At 43.0% G+C, this 21692-nt stretch overlaps 3 protein-coding genes across 3 annotated transcripts; 1 reads left to right on the top strand and 2 right to left on the bottom strand.

Annotated features, from left to right (window-relative positions):
* Positions 1-1791: 1791 nt before the first annotated feature.
* LOC134189724 (lysosomal membrane ascorbate-dependent ferrireductase CYB561A3-like) lies at positions 1792-13014 on the bottom strand. The gene is made up of 5 exons (XM_062658087.1): positions 12740-13014; positions 11716-11918; positions 6401-6567; positions 6163-6339; positions 1792-1932 (listed from the first exon to the last, which is right to left on the bottom strand). The coding sequence occupies exons 1-4, from the start codon at positions 12975-12977 to the stop codon at positions 6165-6167; spliced, it is 783 nt and encodes a 260-aa protein (XP_062514071.1). The 5' UTR covers positions 12978-13014; the 3' UTR covers positions 1792-1932; positions 6163-6164.
* LOC134190284 (uncharacterized) lies at positions 3491-5152 on the bottom strand. Its single transcript, XM_062658737.1, has 13 exons — positions 5135-5152; positions 5031-5084; positions 4935-4986; positions 4829-4857; positions 4627-4718; positions 4438-4563; positions 4364-4384; positions 4256-4316; positions 4183-4197; positions 4117-4128; positions 3880-4041; positions 3693-3704; positions 3491-3529 (listed from the first exon to the last, which is right to left on the bottom strand). The coding sequence occupies exons 1-13, from the start codon at positions 5150-5152 to the stop codon at positions 3491-3493; spliced, it is 693 nt and encodes a 230-aa protein (XP_062514721.1).
* Positions 13015-17315: 4301 nt separating the features above from the next.
* LOC134190024 (probable serine/threonine-protein kinase drkA) lies at positions 17316-19502 on the top strand. The gene is made up of 2 exons (XM_062658435.1): positions 17316-18462; positions 19107-19502. The coding sequence occupies exons 1-2, from the start codon at positions 17354-17356 to the stop codon at positions 19363-19365; spliced, it is 1368 nt and encodes a 455-aa protein (XP_062514419.1). The 5' UTR covers positions 17316-17353; the 3' UTR covers positions 19366-19502.
* Positions 19503-21692: the final 2190 nt, after the last annotated feature.

Below are 21692 nucleotides of genomic sequence, written 5' to 3'. Positions count from 1 at the left end.
CCTACGATTCGCCGACAAGAAGACAAGCCGTACGTTTAATACGCAACATCTCGTCCTCCTACATACTGCGTGATGCAGTCCTAGCTACAGTCCGTTTATATCTAGGAGTATCAGCCGAAAAAAATGGAAAAACTACACCGGTTGCCCCGGTTATTGCCAAGGGGAAAGTTATAGAAACCGACTTTCAGAGGAATCAGTACTTAGTGCGCACGTACGTAATCGCGAGCAAAGAGCTAAATGGTTTGCAGTCTCTGAGATCACAATTACAATCGCCCAAAAAATCGTTAAAGTAAGGACATGGCACCTTCTGTACATGTACGCCTGCTTTTATTGTAACTTGTATGGATGTTGAGAAACGACTGCATTTAGCTAATTAGCGTAGATGTCAAGAAATCCCGACGTTCCAACGACTCACTACACTGTAAAACGTATCTAGACATTGAGGCATTGCAGTAAATAGAATCTAAGATTACATCTATATTGTAATGTAGTAATAGAATAGTTTTACGTCTTAGCGCACGTTAGCATACCAGTGGTTATGTAGCACGTCGCTTACTTATAATACATCAGTCTTTTTACCTGCTATCGCCGTGTGTACTACATTTGGTGTCAGAAGTGGGATTTTAGAATGCAGCGTGATGCGCCTCAAGTTTTTAATGGAACTGGAAATTTACTTTCCTTTCTGGACCGTATTTCTGTCTGGACAACACTTAAGGGTTTTGAGAGTGAGAAGAAGGCACTCGCCCTGGCGTCCCGATTAGAAGGGGCGGCCTTTGAGAACTATCAACGTCTATATTTTCTCAGGCATATATGCACTAGGCGACAGCGAAATTGCACAGGCAGCCCAATTCTCTCTTTATAAACATGAACAACAGGCAAAGCGACAGCTCCCATTCTCTATAGCTTGGCTCATTGAAGACAGGGGTCTTGTTGTGAGAAAAAGAGGTCAAATGAGACGGAAACCGCTTCTTTAAAGTATTAGGTGATCAACTTAGTTGTTTTGGTGTGAACATGTCTAACAAAGGATTAGAAAGACGATTGTTCGGTACCTGAAAGAAAATCCTTTTATGATATTCTATAGGTAGCAAATTTGGCATGCTATCATACAGTAATTTAAGATTGTTTTGCACCATTAGTGTACATTGTGGTGTGTGTGTGTGTGTGTGTGTGTGTGTGTGTGTGTGTGTGTGTGTGTGTGTGTGTGTGTGTGTGTGTGTGTGTGTGTGTGTGTGTGTGTGTGTGTGTGTTGCCAGACGCAAGTATTATTAACTAAAGGTGCGCATGCGCTAGGGTTACAGTACTACCGCTGTAGAAGGACGAATGAACCAACGGCCGGCCAATTGGAATGCAGCACATGTGTATACTCATTGTTATTACTGGTGTTAATGAACAAGCACTAAAGTGCTAAACCCTCGGTTGCTACGACTGATTTTGGCTGGCAACAACACGGACAGCTACTTCACACGCAAGAAAGACAACGCGCGACCAGACTGCCAGATGTACAGTGCGCTAACATGAAGAGGGGGTTGGGGGGGCTGGACACATTGCCGGGCACGTGGGATTGTCGACATTCGCTATATATAGCTATTCCATGCCTCTTGACAGCATGCAAAGACATCATCACATCGCCTGGCACGCGATAAGCGCATGCGCTGCATTCCAATTGGCCGTTCGTCCGTCTACTGAAACGCTACTGTAGCCTTCGCGAACGCGCGCCTCGGGTCAATGACACCTTATAATACACTATGTGGAATCATGCACGTTTGCCTCGCGCAGTAGGACGCATTTAAGTGTCGTTTTTCCTGCGGTCATATATTTCTGCCATGCAGCTGCGCTATACATCTAATTTCTAGACTAACCTAACTCTAATACGCGAAATCTGAAGAATCCCCACACTTAGAATCTTGCAATTTCCGTCTTTTCTCGTCCAACCTAAATAGCACAGACAGGAGAGTTACTCTAGTGACAATAGAAGAATCAGGATACGACATATAAGCTAAATCGATTCGTTTAGTTAAGTGCCAAAAATATATCTAAATATATAATTATTACAGTGATTGAGACAGATGTGAAACTGCAATATTGCGGATTAAAAGCAAGATCTATTTCTGCAAACCCGAGTTTGCCAGCAGACTTCTATTCAGCAGGACAGGCTTTTAAATTTGACAGAAGATTCTATGCAACAACAGTTTGTCAATAGGGCCCCCGGTCATTATTAGGTGTCCGGGGGGGGGCTGACAAAGTTGCTATAGGGGTCATAAGTTTGAAATTCAGTGATTTGTAGGGGCCATAAGCATTTGGCTTATCTTCTGTTGGGGTCATAATTTTCCAGGATTTTTATCTGTATCTAGACTATAGAATTGTATGCAAGAACAGTATCTTTATTTCTAAGGGATTTGCACACTTGCATCACTGAAAGCGGGAGTTCTTGTTTTACTTATTTTGTCAGCGGGTTGCATGGAAATGACCACTCTTAGAAATCTTACCTAGCCCACACTTGAATTTAACCCTGAAACAGACTGCCTTTTATTGTACATACATATATGAGTATATATACTGCATCTATATGCACATCTATGGGGGTCATCTAAAGTTAACCGACAGACAGTAGGACCAGAAGTTTTTAGCAGGCATATTTTGCAGGGGTCACATATCAAACTATGTGGACCTCGGCAAATTTTCCCAGCCTCCCGGTCACTCAATAACGACCGGCCCCTTACCAGTCACTTTGTACTCCACGTACACACACACAAACACACACACACACACACACACACACACACACACACAAACACACACACACACACACACACACACACACACACACACACAAACACACACACACACACACACACACACACACACACACCACACACACACCACACCTAATTTCACAATGAATTCAAAATCTGACTGGCACCAAATATTGTACAGAACGATGTTCAGTATTACACAACATGCAGCTACAACAGCAACAGTAAGATACCGCAAAACTAACCCTGACCACTATGCTTTCATCTACTGAATGCGCATTCAAAGCTGTGATATTATAGAACTGCATGGCTTTCGTGCCCCCCCAACAGCATGCAGCCAGCTTGAACATAACGGTACCGGTTCCTTTTGGCTGTGCTGTCTGTTGGCATTGGAAACTAGGGCAATGGAACAAGAAGGAGGAGAGCAGAAAAGCGTGACCAACACGTGCAAATTGTACACGTGGATGATTGGCCGGATGAAACTACGCATGCCATTTACAACCCTCGGCCGGTATTCAGAAATGGCTACTGTACATGTGCCAGAGACGACATTGAGGTTTTTATTTGAGAACGCGGCTTCTATACAAATACAAAGTTGGCTTTTGTATGGGGATTTAATTATCTCAGTTTTTGGACACAATACAGCACTACTGCACATCAGGTAACACATATGATCGTACAGTATTGTAGATAGATAAATACACACATGTAATTAGACAGATGTATACACAATGACGCTAAAGATAAACAGTGATACCATATGATATCAGGCCATACTGTAGCACATCAAGCATATAGCATAGCATACCACACCATTGTATACACCTTACTATACCATATCATACCATACAGTACACACACGGTATCATACCATACCATACTATCCCATACAAAATGATACCATACAATACCATGCCATACTTATCTACCATACCATACCATTATGCATACCTCCAACATGAACCACACCACCACACCACACCACACCACACAACACCACACCTAACCACACCACACCACACCACACCACACCACATCAAACACCACACTACACCACACCACATCAAACACCACACTACACCACACCACACAACACACCACACACCACACCAACTCTACACCTCACCAGACCACACCAAACCACACCAGACCACACAGCACACCACACCAAAATACACCACACCACACACAACCACACACAACCACTCACCAAGCGACACCACACCACACCACACCATACCAAGCGCGACACCCCACCACACACCACACCACAAGCAATCATACCAAACTACATCACACCATACCACACCACAGCACACCACACATCACCACACCACACCACACCACACACATTACACCTCACCAACAGACTACACTACACCTCACCAGACAAGACCAGACCACACCACCACACTACACTACACCTTACCAGACCACACCACTCCTAACCACATCACACTACACACCAAAACCACCCCACACACCAAAACCACCGCACACACCACACCACACCATACACTACACCTCACAAGACCAGACCAGACCAGATCACACCACCTGTAACTACACAACACCACACCTCACACCACACACCACACAAAACCACACACCACACCATACCACCAACCACACTACACCACAGCACAGCAGAGCACATCACACCACGCACAACCACACACCACACCAGAGCACACCACACCACAACACACACAACCATGCACCATTCCACACTACGCACCACATTACACCATACCACAGCAGAGCACACCACGCCACATCACACCACACCACCACACGCAACCACATCACACTACACGCAACCACATCACACTACACAACTCACCACATTACACCATGCCACAGCAGAGCATACCACACCACACCACCACACACCACATCACACCACCATGCCACACCACCACATACACCACCACGCCACACCACCACACCACCACACCACCGACACTACACATCACCTCACCAGACCACGCCACGCCACACCACGCCACATCACATCACACCAGACAACACCACACCACACCAGACAACACCACACACCACATGCTACACCACACCACACCACTCCACTCACCACACCACAACACTCACCACACCACACCACTCACCACACCACACCACTCACCACACCACCACATCACACACCACCACATCACACCACACCACACCACACCACACCACATGCCACACACCACCACAATATGTACACTACACTCTACCAGACCAGACCAGACCAGACCAGACCAGACCAGACCAGACCACGCCATGCCACGCCACAACACAGCACACCACCCACACCACACCAAGTGCACACTACACCACACCCTAGAATACAATAGCATACAGACCCTAGGCTAGCATACAGTAGCATAGTAGAGCATCTCTTATATCACAACGTCCAGTAACCACTACTATATTCTGAGACTCACAGTAGTAGAATGATCAATAAAAACTAATTAAAAGCACACAAAAATTATGGAGATCAGTTTGCAAGAATACTGTGTATTCTTGCAACACACAGACACACAGACACACAGACACAGACACAGACACACACACACACAGACACACACACACACACACACACACACACACACACACACACACACACGAACAAATGTTAAGCCCTCCATGTCTTTTGACGTCGACCTTGAGGTTAGTTGCGGAGATAGCTCCCCTGCCACTAGAGACAGGGCCTCCATACGCTACGTGGAGTCTTGGGGCCAGCGCTACAATCCACCTGGAGCTTGGCCAGAGTCATCCCGGGGCACTGACAATAGCGCAGCTCTGGGACTGGACACCAAGGCCCACACGTACCTGTCTGCTGCATGATGTTGCTGCAAAGCCAGCGGTCTTGTTCACCCCAGTCAATGACCGACCAGGTACTCATTTATACTCCTGAGTCGAGAGAAGAAAGTGTGGGTCAGTTTCTTGCTCTAGGAAACTGCGACAGTGTCGCCTCCACCAGGATCGAACCTTCAACCCTCATCACGGAATACAAGATCCCGGATGTCATCACCAACGCTTTACCATCTGCTCCACCGTGCCACACAAACACACACACACACACACACACACACACACACACACACACACACACACACAATAAATAGATCTGATTCCAGTACTAAAATTTGACGTCAAGTGTAAAATCAAATACTAGAAAATAAACTATGCATTCGGACCAGTATAAACAATGTGGCAACATCAGTGTATACTATTACATGTATAGTATCACATGTATAGCATTACATGTATAGCATCACATGTATAGCATCACATGTATAGCATCACATGTATAGCATCACATGTCTAGCATCACATGTCTAGCATTACATGTACAGCATTACATGTATAGCATTACATGTATAGCATTACATCACAAGTTCACCTTCAGTCCTCTGAATGTCTCCTCCAGTCAGTTTCTGTCACAATAGCCACCACACCAACCATCGACAGACCAACAAAAAGCCCTATGAGATTCAAGACGATTCCCTCCGGTCTCTTGTCCTCATAAGCATACTCGATATGACAAGTACCATTTGCAAACCTCACTTTACAGTTGTGTCTAACATACAAGATTCTATTTTTAAAAATTACCTCAGGAAAATACTCATATATATTCTCACTTTCCTAGACCGAATCCAGCTTTCTCTTGCAGTCCAGACAGAACAGTTAGCGCAGCAAGAATGTAGATCATAAATCCAAGTTTATGATGCCATAGCTTTGCAATTTCACGTTGACCATGTGTAATACATGGAAATGGCAGCAAGAAAATCATCAAGCCAGCCAAGAGCTGAAAGCAAGAAGACAGTTGAAATGGCAAACTTTAGTTGCCAGTACACTTGTACGGCACATCACCAGCATACACAAACGTATTTCAGCTACTGTGAATAATGAATGAAGAGTAAGACGGTATTTCTTCCATTAGACGTCGCAGGGGTTTATTTTTAGGTAACGTTACAACGATGGCGTTTAAATGAGGGCGGCGTTTATTAGTTAAAGGTCTCTGTCCGTGCTCTAAGTGTGTACCTGTAAACGCTGTAGGCTTGACACCTGTTCAAGAGAACAAGATTTACCATACTGGGACGTCATGTGGTGAAACAGAATGCGGTAATCTAGAAACGCTTGCCTCACGTATGCCTCCCAAGATGTCCTATGATTTTTCCGTCAAACTTAGATCAACAAATCTTGCTGGTTGCACGGGAATTCATTGAAATGCGGCGTTTATTCGAACGCGGTGTTTATATATTGTCTTTACTCTCGGCTGGGGCGTTTAAGGGGCCTTTAAATGAGACGGCGTTTATTCAAGGGCGGCGTTTAATCAAAGAAATATGGTATTGTCATAGGTTTGGTCTATTTGTTAGTAAAGCTTATTGATTAAACATACAAATTGTGCATGGAAGCTGTACTAGGTCAACTGTGGTAGACTGGTGCCCAGTCCTCCTCCGCACTAGGTTGCTACACCATGTGCGCTAGCTGTCACGTGTGTATAGGTCCATGTGGTTGGCCTTAGGGCGTGGTGCAGCAACCTAGCGTGGAGGAAGACTGGGCACCAGCTAGCCTACAACTGTGGTGTGAGTCATGACAACACGTCATGCTTTGTGGACTGAATTCAATACAGCATTATATACTTACAACAAAATGCTTCCATATATGTTAACCAGTCTGACCGGATCCCTATATTGTGTCATATACTTTTAATTTGTGAGCAATTGTGACACATTTATTGATTGATAACTACACTAACATTACATGCACTTTAGCACATTCACAATGTTAACTAAATCAGGAATTAATAGTAAATTTAGAGTCATAAAATACAGGCGATCAACTTCATCAACACAGACAGTTTAGAGAATATGTAATTGAAAGACACCGTTTAGAGCTTTCTGTTCCTGTAATGTGTAGTACACATTATCATAAAGGGATCCTGTCCGAAGAAACAAGTCCAATTGCAAATGTCTACACATATATCAGAGGTTTCCCTATAGGCGCGAGGCGCGGCGCTGCGCTGTGGTGATGGCGCTGTGGTGATGGCGCTGTGGTGATGGCGCTGTGGTGATGGCGCTGTGGTGATGGCGCTGTGGTGATGGCGCTGTGGTGATGGCGCTATGGTGATGACTGTATCTCAAATGATGTGATGACTGTATCTCAAAAGATGGTTGATAAGGAATGCCAAAAGTTACTTGACGGCACAGCCCGTAATTTATCTGCCCAAAGCGTAATTACTTGACAGCTGAGCAGCATCCAATTATCTGCAGGGTTACAAGTCTGTCACGCGTTGGCCTGACATTAGTCCCAGCTCACCACACCCACAGCTTTGTACTGACATTTCTTCAACGCGACCTTGTACACATAATCCTGTAGATAACTAGGGCCCTGTTTCCACTAGCTGCACCTTAAACTAGTTTAGCTTAAATGAGTTTAAAACTAAACCAGTTCAAGAAAGCGACTGTTTCCATTAGGAACTTGCACATCCGGGATGTGCTAAACAAACCGTCTAAGAACGCATTAATTTGAAGTATTGGGCTGGTCTGTCACCGAGTCAGGGCAACTGTTGGTTGTTACTGATTCAGCATCTGCTAGTAGGAATTTGCATGAGGATGACCAAGGACACCGTCTTCTCTCTCTCTCCGTAGCTGCTGATTTCTTTCCCCTAGCTAAAGACCCTTACATCTTCTAGGGCAATCCTATCCCGACAAAATAGTCAATATCATCAAAACAGCGTTGTCAGAAGCCATCTAAACAAGCGCGCTACCGTCACGTGACAGTTAAACCTAAACCACTTTGCTAAACCTACTTCGAAGTAGGTTTAAGAAATAGGTTTAGGTTTAACACATAACTGGTTTAGTGCAGGTGGAAACAGGTCAATTCTTAAACCAGTTTAGCTTAAACCACTTGTTAAACCGGTTTAGGCACTAGTGGAAATGCGTCCTAGGTGCTTGTCTGCCGTCAAGTAGATTTGGGCAGATAATTACCTGTTGTGTAGTCAAGTAACTTTTGCTTTCATTGTCAACCCTCATTTGAGGTAACTGTTTACTATGTGAGGTCTTTATTATTCTTGTTTAGTGTACCCTAACAGATCGATTTACAGAGTGTAACCACTCAACTGGAATAACAATACAAAATTTCACAGTATTTACTCACAGGACTACTAGTATGGATAGTAAGCTGTACAAGATCTCTTATCACCTCTGACTACAACAGTACATCCCATGATAAGTTCATACTCTAACAGCATTCCAATCAGTTCAGGTCTTCAAGCAGGTGTGACATGTCTTCCATATCCTACAGTGGCTTTAGGGTGGATACTGTTAGCAAAGATCTGTACCCACCAGACGCTCCTATGAATTTGTTGTGTTGTGCTAAAAGACAGTAATGCATATCACCTTGACCTGGTGACTATCCATGTGGCATGTGTTCCTACCACGCTATCATGACATTTATGTCAGTGGCAACACCAATAAGTCTGACAATCATTAATTAATTAAAGTTACTTCTTCTGTTTAAGATAAGATCTCGGTGGCTAATTAATATTAATAAAATGTCGCGCTGTTATTAATTCCTGGGGAAACCCCTAATATATGTAGTAGGAAGCATACATTGGAGACGAAATTGGGTTATGCCCCCAATAATTTTCCTGCCTCACTATGTTATTCCCAAATGCAATACACCATAAAAGCTATAATTTAGACGCCTCAAAAAATACTAAAGGAATCTCAGTAATAGACTGATAGAATATTTTGCTCTCACAAGCCGCTATACATATGTATACAGTTACAAGTGTGCCTAACTAAATTGACATACTGTGGTAGGATGCATCAAACATTGTTCATGCAGTTTTGTGATAGCACTGCGATTCATTGATAATATATAATGGCACAGCGGTAGCACAGCACAAACAGTATCTGATGGTATTCAGCTCTGTACAGACTAGAAGTACTCTAGATTATGCTAGGGTGATAGCAGAATATCAATCAATCAAACAATCAATTGATCAGTCAATCGCTCAATCAATCGATCAATCAATCAATCAATCAATCAATCAATCAATCAATATCTGGCTTTTACACGTTGTCGAGGCCATGCACGTACCACTACTTCATGGCACAATCAGTACGTTTCACTATTACCACCATCGCTTTCACTGGCCATCACTGCCCGACAAAGTGAACCAAGCAGGTTCTAATTACACGGTAAATTAAAGCATTATTATGTTGCACAACATTGTAATGTTTGGTCCATGCAACTTTCAAAAATTTTCTACACCAGTCTATGCTATACAATTTAATGTACTTTACCTTGCAAAAGATATAACAATGCAAACACACAAGGACAGAGACTTGAGTCTAAAATGAAAGTGGTGTGGTACGTACTGCTGTATGTGTGTTAGGCACTGCTGTATGTGTGTTAGGTATTGCTGTATGTGTGGTAGGACTAAGGTACTGCTGTATGTATGGTAGGACTGATGTGTGTGGCAGGTACACGTACTGCTGTATGTGTGGTAGGTACTGCTGTAGATGTATGGTAGCATTCTAGCAAGGTTTTTTGCTAACCGTCAATATGACGTCATTAAATATAATGACGTCAATTAATGACATCATCAAATGTTGGACGTTGACATATTTGGTAATGACATCATAAAATTGCTTTATCTGTTCCCTACTTGTATTAGAGTCAGATGTATGTATATTAGTAGTAGTAGATATCCTACGTATAGATGAGGCAAAATCAAATGTGATAGACATAAACCACAATTTTAAATAGGGCGGTTAGCTAACTGTAACAAAATGTAAAGTCTTAAAGTTACTGCATGATTGGTAGACTATTCAATATAATTGTCACTCAGATCTTGTTAAAAAGCTCATTAAACATAGACAGACAGACAGACAGATCATACAGTAGATTATTACAATGACAAGTAGACTTAAAACTGGAATATTATGAGCTGACCTAAAAGAGTAAGGGTGTACAAAACATGAATTGAAGATAAACAGCAATTAGTAGAACACCTGCTGTAACCACAGTCTCATTAGCACTTCTTTGTGTGAAAGATCAACAGGAATTCACCTCAAACACCAACAAAGAGACAATGCACTCTCCAGATGCTTGACATTAGAATATGTATTGTTCTGTAGCAACTTTGGGACCATCAAGACCACTAACATCTTTAGCTAGATCAGTGATCCCACCCTATAAGCATGCTAAGGGTTTCCAATTTTCTTCCCAACGGTCAATAATTGCTGTTTTCCCCTCTCCAAACATCCCTTCCTTGCCCCAACCATCAAAATGACGGTACTGACGGTACTGGCGAGAACACTGTATGGTACGTACTGCTGTATGTATGGTAGGTACTGCTGTATGTATGGTACATACTGCTGTATGTGTGGTACACGTACTGCTGTATGTATAGTAGCTAGGTACAGTACTGCTGTATGTATGGTAGGTACTGCTGTATGTGTGGTAGGTACTGTTGTATGTATGGTAGGCACTGCTGTAGGTATGGTAGGTACTGCTGTATGTGTGGTAAGTACTGTATGCTGTATGTGTGGTAGGTAGACTACTGCTGTCTGTAAAGTAGATACTGCTGTATGTATGATAGGTGCTACTGTATGTATGGTAGGTACTGCTGTATGTATGGTAGGTACTGCTGTATGTGTGATAAGTACTGTATGCTGTATGCATTGTAGGTATAATACTGCTGTCTGTACGGTAGGTACTGCTGTATGTATGATAGGTGCTGCTGCTGTATGTACAGTAGGTACTGCTGTATGTGTAGTAGGTACTGTATGCTGTATGTATGGTAGGTAGACTACTGTTGTCTGTACGGTAGGTGCTGCTGTATGTACTAAATGCACGATCAATTCTAAACAACACCATGCATGCAGTCCACACATAATTATTGAAGATTAACTAAACTACACATCACAAACAACATCACCTGACATCCAAACAAAATGACCGTCGTCAGTCCCATCCAGCTGTGTAGTGAGTATAGATTCGCAATGTTGTTGTCGTTGTGGAGTGTGAAGACAGCTAAAAGACCGACTACAGTACACACCACGACACTCAGCATAATCGCTGCATGAATAAGCTTCACAACCATCTTCGGCAGTTTACGCAACACACGATAAACCAAAGCACCTGACAAGCAATGCATGTTAATTTATCAGTTGTAAATAAAATTATTGCGTACGAGTATGTAGCACTGCCAATGGATACAAAGCAACTGGTAAACTTGTGTCTAAGTGAACACATGCTCTGTCTATGTACACACACACACACACACACACACACACACACACACACACACACACACACACACACACACACACACACACACACACACACACACACACACACACACACACACACACACACCAGTTAGTTAGTGTTGTAAGCTTCAAGCTCTGAGTCGAAATAAGTGGGTCATGCCAGCAATCTAGTAGGTGTGGCCTTCTCGATTCTATAACATAAGTGTTGACCTCGAGGTTGAACCCCAGTTTAGAAACCATGCGAAAAGAAACCGCGCACAATGTACCTTGATCTAGGGCTCAAGTACAACTGTCTATCACAGCTCAATTAAACGGCTGACAGATGACAATTAGAATCAGTAGTCTACTTGTTACGCTTTCGAACGGTAGACCAACGGTCTAATTACTAGTCCCTTTACGCCCGCAGTATAGGCAAGACTCCTGAACGGGGAAAAGAGCTACGTGAGAGACGCTGCAGGTGTCTGCGGACGCGAGGCTACACTACCCCGTGTACACAGGTGTGGCCGCCCGCTGCTAGGTAGAATGACGTAGCATCCACTACTTCAAGGGTGTCGCTAGCACAGTACACAAACGCAGCGGCGTGCTCCAAACATTCAATGTGAGAGACTAATAATGTAGCCGGCGCTAGGTGACCAAGTGTATCGATGACAGAAAGGTATGAAAGCCGTCAGAAACAACATGCAGACACACCTTGTGAGTAGAGGACGACGAAGCCAAGCACCATGCACAAGGGATGCACGTTGAAAATCGTCAGGTACGTGTTATGAGCCTCCCACGCGAAACCGTCATGAAAATAGATGGTGTAGACGAGCAGCAGAGGCAGAACGATGAGAAAGAGGAATACTTCAACAACAGCCACGGCCGACCAGAAATGGTAGTCTACGTCGGGGCGAGCGGCAGGTTCTTCATCTATGCTCTCGTACTTCATCTCTGCAGTGATAGTGTAGCACGTGTCTGAACGGAGACAGGAAATGACGGTGCGTGCACAGAAGCCAGGCAAGGTAATCACGTGAATACAACAGTATATACATTAATTAAGTTAACTAAGTGAATTAGGTTGTCCGTCTAGTAAAGCAAACAACAAGAGGACTCCAACGAAATAGCGGCGTTCTGATGATAAGTTAGTAGACTACACCTGGTATGTAGACTATTGGAATTTGATATTGGTAGATTATTGCTGCGTCTGAAGATTTCTAGGCGTCAGGCCAAGTAGTAATTACCCTCTCTAGCATTGGAAATGAAAAAGTAGGAGCTATATAAACTTACTGGTGCTGCCTATAGTCGACTAGTAGACTCGGGTCAGTCTCTTTCTCGCCTCTACTGTTCTCCGCATGTACGTTAGGGTACAGAATCGGTAACCGCCTCTTTCCGGTGCAATTTACTTTGAAGATGTGTCTAATGTACAATCTTTGCATACTTCTGACAGGCAGGGTTATATAATACATAAACGACTCCGGCACTGCCATAGATAGAGTCGGGGAAGGGGTGGCCGGGAAGAGGAGGCCGAAGTCTCTCCAAACTTTGTAGGTGTGTCAAGTAGAAGCGTAATGTTTCTCTCAGGTCACCAAACAGTCAGCTTACACATCAACAGTATTTCAGTATTTTGAAGGCTGATAGTATCGAAAAACGTCGTGACATGTGATGGCCACCACATTTTCCAGGCAATAATTGACGTTTGGATCCATGCTGTCCTAGTAAAAAGAAAAATATGGGGTGTGGGTTTGCAATGGGATTGATCATCATCAGTCCTTTCAAACTTGAGGACTATGCTCTACGCCGGTGCCTAGTAGTCGCCGCTTGTATCATGACAAGATGTCTTACAGTTGTCTGTAGTAAGTGAATGCGACGTTCACAACTCCTCCAACCATTACAAAATTTTTAAAATTTTTATTTTTAGTCTAGCGATAGCAGCCATAAGACGGCCCACTGGCTGCTAGTGACGTAAATATCTAGTAGACTTAATTGCACGGGAAAAGGTGGTTCGGTACCAGTCTCTCCTCTTCGTCAGAGCGACGTAGGCGGGGAACGCAGGGGTGGGAGAGGCTCAAGTCTTTAGATCAGGGGTATAGCCTTGTCCCGAGACGGTGTGTAGATTTCAGCTTTTAGATGAGCTTCTTTCCCTACATCCTTTGGTGTGGTACCGCCTTTTCCGATCGGTCTTGATTGTGTTCGTATCTAGGAACAGCTAGTATTAATGTATACTATATAGAGAGAATTTCATAATTGCGGACATCTAGTAGAAAGCTGAACGGCGACAGTAAGAATATAACGTTCAGGTACAGCTAGTAGTCGAGTCTGCGCATGCGCTTACTTCCATTCATCGTTTTCAATTTCTGATAGAAAAGTTAATTAAGCAAGTGACAATACAAAGTATGAAACACGAAAAGCATATTTATAAATGTACTATTGAGTGCATTAGAAAACTTTACAACACAATTATATTTTTCTATAGCCTATGTGCGTACATGCACTAACGTTGAACTTTGACCTGTCGATAAATGCTACTTGCTAAACAATATGCTAGTAAAGAGTTTGTTCAATAGTTACGTTGCTTGTCATTGTTTAGCTGAGACTGATGAGTAAACTTTAGAGGTAACAGGAACAGAAAGACGTGCGTATGTCAGTCTTTAGAAAGAAGGGGATTTGGTAAGTTCACTTTTCAATACGTAGAAACTGTTTTATCAGTTTGCGCATTGCATGCACGAGTATACGATCTACAATTGTTTCTGTTCCCTTTCATCACTTCATCTTATCTAAAAATACGTAATGAACCCCACAATTGAACTACGAAATTGGTCAACTGACACAAATCACGCAGTTCATAATGAAGCAATGCGTCTAATTTCATGATCATTAATACAAAATGATCTCTATCCGCATCAATGCTTACATTTGCACCACCCTTCACGTGTGCTTAAAAGTATCCCGTGGCTCTTACTTGCACTAATGTTTGCGATCTTACGGCTATATTTTGCTCTGGCTCTTGCCTTTATACATCGTCTGACGGACAACCAAGTCGATTCGTATGGCAAAGAAACGTGTAAATCATCTTGGGAAAAGTATGAAGCAAATCGCTGGCATTCATTCTATAGTTGGAGCAGAAACAGTCCCGCAGGTAAACAGTACGCAGCAGCAACTGCAATCGTTGACAAAAAACCGGACGGCACTTCAAGAGAAATGATGTTGATGTATGGAGGTGAGAGCAATCCTCTAGAGAGTACGACGTGGATATACGACTTGCATTCCAACTCGTGGGAGGCTATAGATCAAGACGATGGACCTCCAGCAATAGCAAATCATGCGCTGGTGACTCTTTGTGGAAACCGAGTCCTGACGTTTGGAGGTTTTCCTCTTTCGGATCCCTCGAGAAATCGAAAGTGTAGCAACGAAACGTGGATGTTTGATATGATGCAGAAACGGTGGAGTCTTGTCAATGTCAGTATTCATGCATCTAACAATGACAGCTACGTCACTCCACGATGTCAACACGCGGCTACAGTCGTACACCATGAAAATAGTTCATGCACTTGTAAAGAAGCGATGCTCGTTTACAGCGGATTTGCCAAATACGACCAAACGTGGGGATCAAAGAGTAACGGTCTCGATGATCTTTGGCTGTTAAGCTGCAAGGATGATGATCATCGACAGTACGAGTGGATCAAATTTACAGAAAGACCAAAACCACCGAAACTTCGTCATCCTAAACTAGTTTCTGTTTTCAACAAGACTATGGTCTACCTTTCTGGCACCTCGTTCCAAGGCGTCAAAAACCAAATTTGGGAAATTTGGTCATTCAGCATAAACGACGTCGACGAAGATTGGAGTAGACGTGGCAACATCACGAACAAACGGTCGTCCATACCAGGGAAAGGCGTGTACTTGACAAGCGGTCGGTCACGTCATTTTCTAGTTCTCTGTTGCTCGAAACCACTTCTCGTGTTTGATCTGATACAAGAGCAGTGGTTTCGTCCTAAGCAATATGGTAGCAAAGTAATTCCAAATTTTAAAGAAAAGTCTGTAGCAATTGCAAAAGTAGGGAGTGAAATTCTGGCGTTTGGTATACCATGTCTTGTTCTTGGTGCAAGTGACAACTGGATGTGGCGGCTAAAGATTCTATCTAACGGTTCCTGGCACTTGTCAGAGCAGACGGTCCGCGCAATAAATCCTCTCTATGGTAAAGTATTTACGGTAGCAGGACTAATGACGCACCAGAGCGAGATAATTCTGACTGGTCGCTCTTTGACGGGACTCTACGTCGCCAAATCAAATGTAGCTAATCAGTTGTATCGGTTAGATCTAAATACGAGAAGATGGTCGGTAGAGGTTCAACCAGGACCTAGTTACGCGGTTGCAGCTACAGGAATCGTTCTTGCCGAATCGATTTTAGTTGTGTACGGAGGAGTCAAACCGACACTAAAGCGTTTTGAATCATTAGTAAAATCATTTTTACCGCAGACTGAAACGTGGGGTTATTATAATGACGTAAGGGTGTGGATAAAGTACGCAACGAAAAGCGCACAGCCACCAGGCCGAATATTCCACTCTGCTACGGCTATAAGTTACGACACAATGGTAGTTTATGGTGGACTTGTATTTGAACTCAAGGATGCAATACCAGGGACAAGATGTTTTTACGATCTTTGGATGTTTACTGTTAGTCCGACGAATACTAGCAGTCTTGATTTGTCAGCTCAGGAAAGAGACTCCCACTGGCGTCTAATCAGTTCGTCCGGTTCTAACGCATCATACGGGACATCTGTGGTGGCTATCGACAACATTCTGTACATGTATGGTGGATCAGAAACTATTATGAGATTGGATGAAATGTTTAAGAACAAATCTTCTGTTGTTACTCTATTTGGCAAGTGTTCAGATAATCTATGGACGTACAATTTGTCGTGCAGCAGTGGATGCACGTGGAGAAACGTTCCTTATAGTAACACGAGTCCTGGACGCTTCTGTTTTCCTAAGGCGTTTGTTTTTGGAAAAAACATGATGGTAACAGATGGATGCTTTGGTCACATAGCATTGAAGTTGAATCTTGATACTTATCTCTCACAGTACGAATGTCCTTTCGACGTAGATGCCACTGGTGTGTGGCTATACAACACCGTGGTCAGTGCCTGGTTTCGACTGACAGCTCAAACGATGCATTACAGCGCGGTAATTGCATCTTCGAGTCTTCTATGGAATGACGTGTTAATGTCGTTTGGTGGGCTGCCGCACGAATCCCTCGTTGCCGGACAAATGCCTGGCGACTGGCTAGGGTTTTCCTTCTACAGGACAGCATGTCCGACTGGGACTATGACTACTGATCTAAGCAAACACTTGTGCACTGATTGTCTTCTAGGCTACTATTCTTCTTCGTCTAACTCGACGTGTTCTAAATGTCCTAATAAACTGATGACACCATCTACAGGATCAACGAGTCGAAGCAACTGCAGTCAATGTTCTCCTAATTATTGTCATTACGGAACGTGTACGGTCGCATTGCAGGGACCCGCTCCCTCTTGTACTTGCCATTTTGGATTTACAAAAGACAACGAGGGACTGTGCACTGTACCAGCCTACTATATTGCGGCAATCGGGTTTTTAGTCGGAATATTACTTATCGTGCTTGTCGTTGTTTTGATGGCAAAGTCTAGAAAAGCTAAGAAAGAGCATAATTCCGTGGTGAGAATAAAAGACAGCGAAATAAACCGAAGACAAATGATAGTAACATATCAGAATAATGAGATTGCTCAACTTAACAATACTTGGACTATTAATTCTAGAGAAGTAAAACTACGAAAGAGAATTGACAAAGATTATCCGGGTGTCTACGGTGAGGTATACGAGGCAGAATACAGAGAAATAGTTGTAGCCGTCAAAAAATTACAAAAAGAACATCTACCAATCAACCGCCTTTATCTAGAGTTTGCACGTGAGATAGAAGTGATGAAGACAATCAGACATCCCAATATCGTCTGGTTTCTTGGAGCAGGTCGTCACCACGACGACGATTGTCCTTTCCTTGTGGTAGAGTACATGCCTCGCGGATCACTGACGAAAATATTGAGCAATCAAGAGATCGTCCTAGACGACAACATGAAATTGAGATTTGCTATAGACGCTGCGAAAGGAATGAGGTTCCTGCACAGCCAACGTCCACCTCGAATCCATCGTGATCTAAAAAGTGCTAATCTTTTGGTGAGCACTAGATGGGTCGTAAAAGTGGCAGATTTTGGAACAGCGCGACTAGTACGGGACGAAGGAGTTAACCAAGAGGCTGTGAGGGGAGAAGGATTTCTTGATCTAACAGCTCCTTTACTTCGCCCAGAATATCACTTATCATCTGGTGTTGGAACGCCGTTTTGGTGTGCTCCAGAGATATGGCGAGGATCGGGATATGGAACACCAGCTGATGTTTACAGGTAATATATAACTATAATACCAATACAGAAGTAGATTGACGTACACATCAATTAAGATTGACAGCTTAATTGACAGCTGGATCCATTGAGATTAATGTCAGCCATTCATTCATTCCTTCTAATGTTTGAATTTCGACAATCGTAACGTATTCGAGCGATCACAAATATGCACCGTTTCTGCGACATTCTGCTATAATTCCAGACCTTCCGCGTGGAATGAGACCAAACCAAGTAATAGAATGTGTAAATTCGAGCTTTAAAACTCGGCGCGGGCGGGGATGAGTATCTAATAATTAAATTTATGTGGCCGTTTAAGACAGTCAAGTTTGTAACCAACAATTGTACAATATAAGAAATCTTTGATGTCAATTTAGGGATTTATAAGTGTCAAGTGCTTGCCTTAGCATTGAATCTAAACTTTAAAATTGATATATAGCCAATTATTAAATATTTATGGCAGCAAATCTTAACAGCAATATGCCTTAGAAATTTTCTAATTTTAATAATTTCTTTTTCTAATATTACATAGGTAAAGTTAATAATTATAATGATATTTAAAATTTTAAGCAGACGTTTACATTATTGCTATTGTATAGATACATCCATATATACGTCAGTCTCAATTCACCTTTTTCGTTGTTTAGCTTTGGCATTGTGATGTGGGAAATTTGTTCGCGAAAGATTCCATATTACGATCAAATTTGTGATCACCTGATGACAGCCATTATGAATGGAACGAGACCGACCGTTCCAGAAAATGACCAAAACGACTATATTCAATTGATGAAAGCTTGTTGGTCAGGCAACGTAAACTGCAGACCGACATTCAAGGACATCGTACTCAATCTAGAAGAAATGAGTGAGAAAAGCATATCCATCGAAATTCTCCACCATGAAAACTGAGATAACTATGGTGGAACGACGAAACAAAATAATTGATCAAATGTGCAGTGTGTGGCCAGTTTAATTAATTTCTTTGCTAGCGTACAGTATAGATATAGTCATGTTGATTTATATGTACTAATTAACGATCAAGAGTGCACTGAACCTGCGGCAATCGACGGTGTACTTTCTATCAGTTCGATTACCCTCATTGACCGTCCCACTCAAATTGAAGGTTACTGTGAGAACATTCCATCAGGTGAAATTCGAGTTGGTTTCAAAATTGGCCAATGCAGTGATCCCTATACCGAGTCGGATGGTTTTACTGGATGGCAGTCCATATCTCGAATAATGATAACGAAAATATAGCGACTCTTCCATGCAGCTCAGCTGCAACGTTGTTGATGACTTTAACAGTTTCTGTGATCGCATTGCACAGTGTCAAGCTATAGATTAGACATTATTGACGGTATATAGAGAGACAATTTGGCACTTTTTATTCCTATATAATATATATGTATATAATGTATATATATATATTATATATATATATATATATATATATATATATATATATATATATATATATATATATATATATATACATAGCTTCATTTTGCACTGGTGTAGTTTGCTGAAATAGTAACACGTTAATTTAAACTAAACTCTAATTAAAGTGCAGATTTTGTAAGCGTCTAGATAGACTAAAGTCTAATAGTATACGTCTATCTTATATATTAACACTGTTTACGCATTTTCTCTGAAAAGATTATAAAAATTACTTTTATTAACACAACCAGATTTGAATAAATAAGAGTTACAGAAAAATTCTCGTGTGCAACAAAGAAAGCGTAGAAAACTTTAGAAACGACTTATTTCTTCAAATGTCTTTCGTTAGTCGGACTGTCGCTAGAGAGTAAAGCCGCGTCCACACTATAAAAACCAGAATGGATCGCGATCGGATAGCGAGCGTCCAAAACAATGTCCCCGCCTCTTTTCGTTATCACGTGTAACTGATGACTGATGTGTATACGAAGACGTGTGGGTTCTTTGCTTGTGGAAAGCGTTAAATAATTACTTTATACAGCGACGTGAGGTGAGCAAAGATGGTTAGATGTTCCGACTATACACTCGTAGCGTACGTCAAGGTCACTATTTCCAATTGGCTTTAACCGATCGAACTCGCGTAGCCAGCCCCTCCTCTTTTTGATCGGATTTCGATCTGATCGAAATCGGATACAGCGAAACTTTCGTCACACCTATGAGAGCTGTAGTGCTACAAATGCAAACGTTGCTAGGTAACAGGTACATGTTAATTTTTAAAATCAAAACAGTGGAGTAAGAAGACGTCTACGACTCGAGCATAGGTCTATAGCTCAAGGGGTTACCGTGCAGTGCACGGCGTAGACAGAGGGGTGTTAGGGTGCTTGAGCAATTACCTGTCTTCTGTCTTCGTCTTCAGCTAGACAACAGGTGCGTGAAGAATTTGCAAAGGCGCCATTCTTGATGATTGATCGCTAAATGTTCGTGAAGGACACCCATCAGGGGCGTAGCTGGTCAGACGAAAGGGGGTTTCCTCTGGCTGAGACATATAACGTTTTTCGGAACCACAAGGCTCATGAGCTATTATGCCACGAAAAGAAACAATATGATTTGCAAAAGAGAGACCGCTTTGGCGGATTGGAAACCCCGGATGTTGCAATTAGTTCAACACGACGCTTGTCTTGCCTGTGCCTTTGCCTCTTCCGTTACCTGAATGCAAATATATAAGTTTGGAACGAGGCTAGAACAGGAGCCCAATCCACACAGAACGTCCAAAAGTACTGTACTAGCCATTGGGTAGCCCTCTAAATAAGTCATGCACACACGCCCCATTGACACCAGGGGAGGGCAGAGCTGAGAGGGGGAAGAGCTAAGAAGAGGGCAGAGCTGAGAGAAGAAAGAACTGAGAGGGGCAGGGCTGAGAGGGGGCAGGGCTGAGAGGAGGCAGGACTGAGAGGGGGCAGGGCTGAGAGGGGGAAGGGCTGAGAGGGGGCAGGGCTGAGAGGGGAAGAGCTGAGAGAGGGCAGAGATGAAAGGGGGCAGGGTAGAACTGAGAGGGGAAAGGACAGAGCTGGGAGGGGAGGGAAGAGCTGAGAGGGAAGAGCTGAGAGGGGAAGGGCAGAACTGAGAGAGGGCTTGCAACCCAAAACCTCCATCAGGTACGCGCCTGCCGTGGTTCATTATCCCGGCTACGCCACTGCAGTGCGCCTTGAATGCCTTGGGTAATCAGGAATCTTGGGTCAGAGCATTCATCACAGTCTGGTATACCGAGGCTTGGTATGCGCATACTTTGATATCTACGACTG

Source organism: Corticium candelabrum, chromosome 14 (genome assembly GCF_963422355.1).
Source record: "Corticium candelabrum chromosome 14, ooCorCand1.1, whole genome shotgun sequence".
NCBI lineage: Eukaryota > Metazoa > Porifera > Homoscleromorpha > Homosclerophorida > Plakinidae > Corticium > Corticium candelabrum.
Note: the sequence above shows the minus strand (reverse complement) of the source record. Positions and strands in the feature narration are given on the sequence as shown.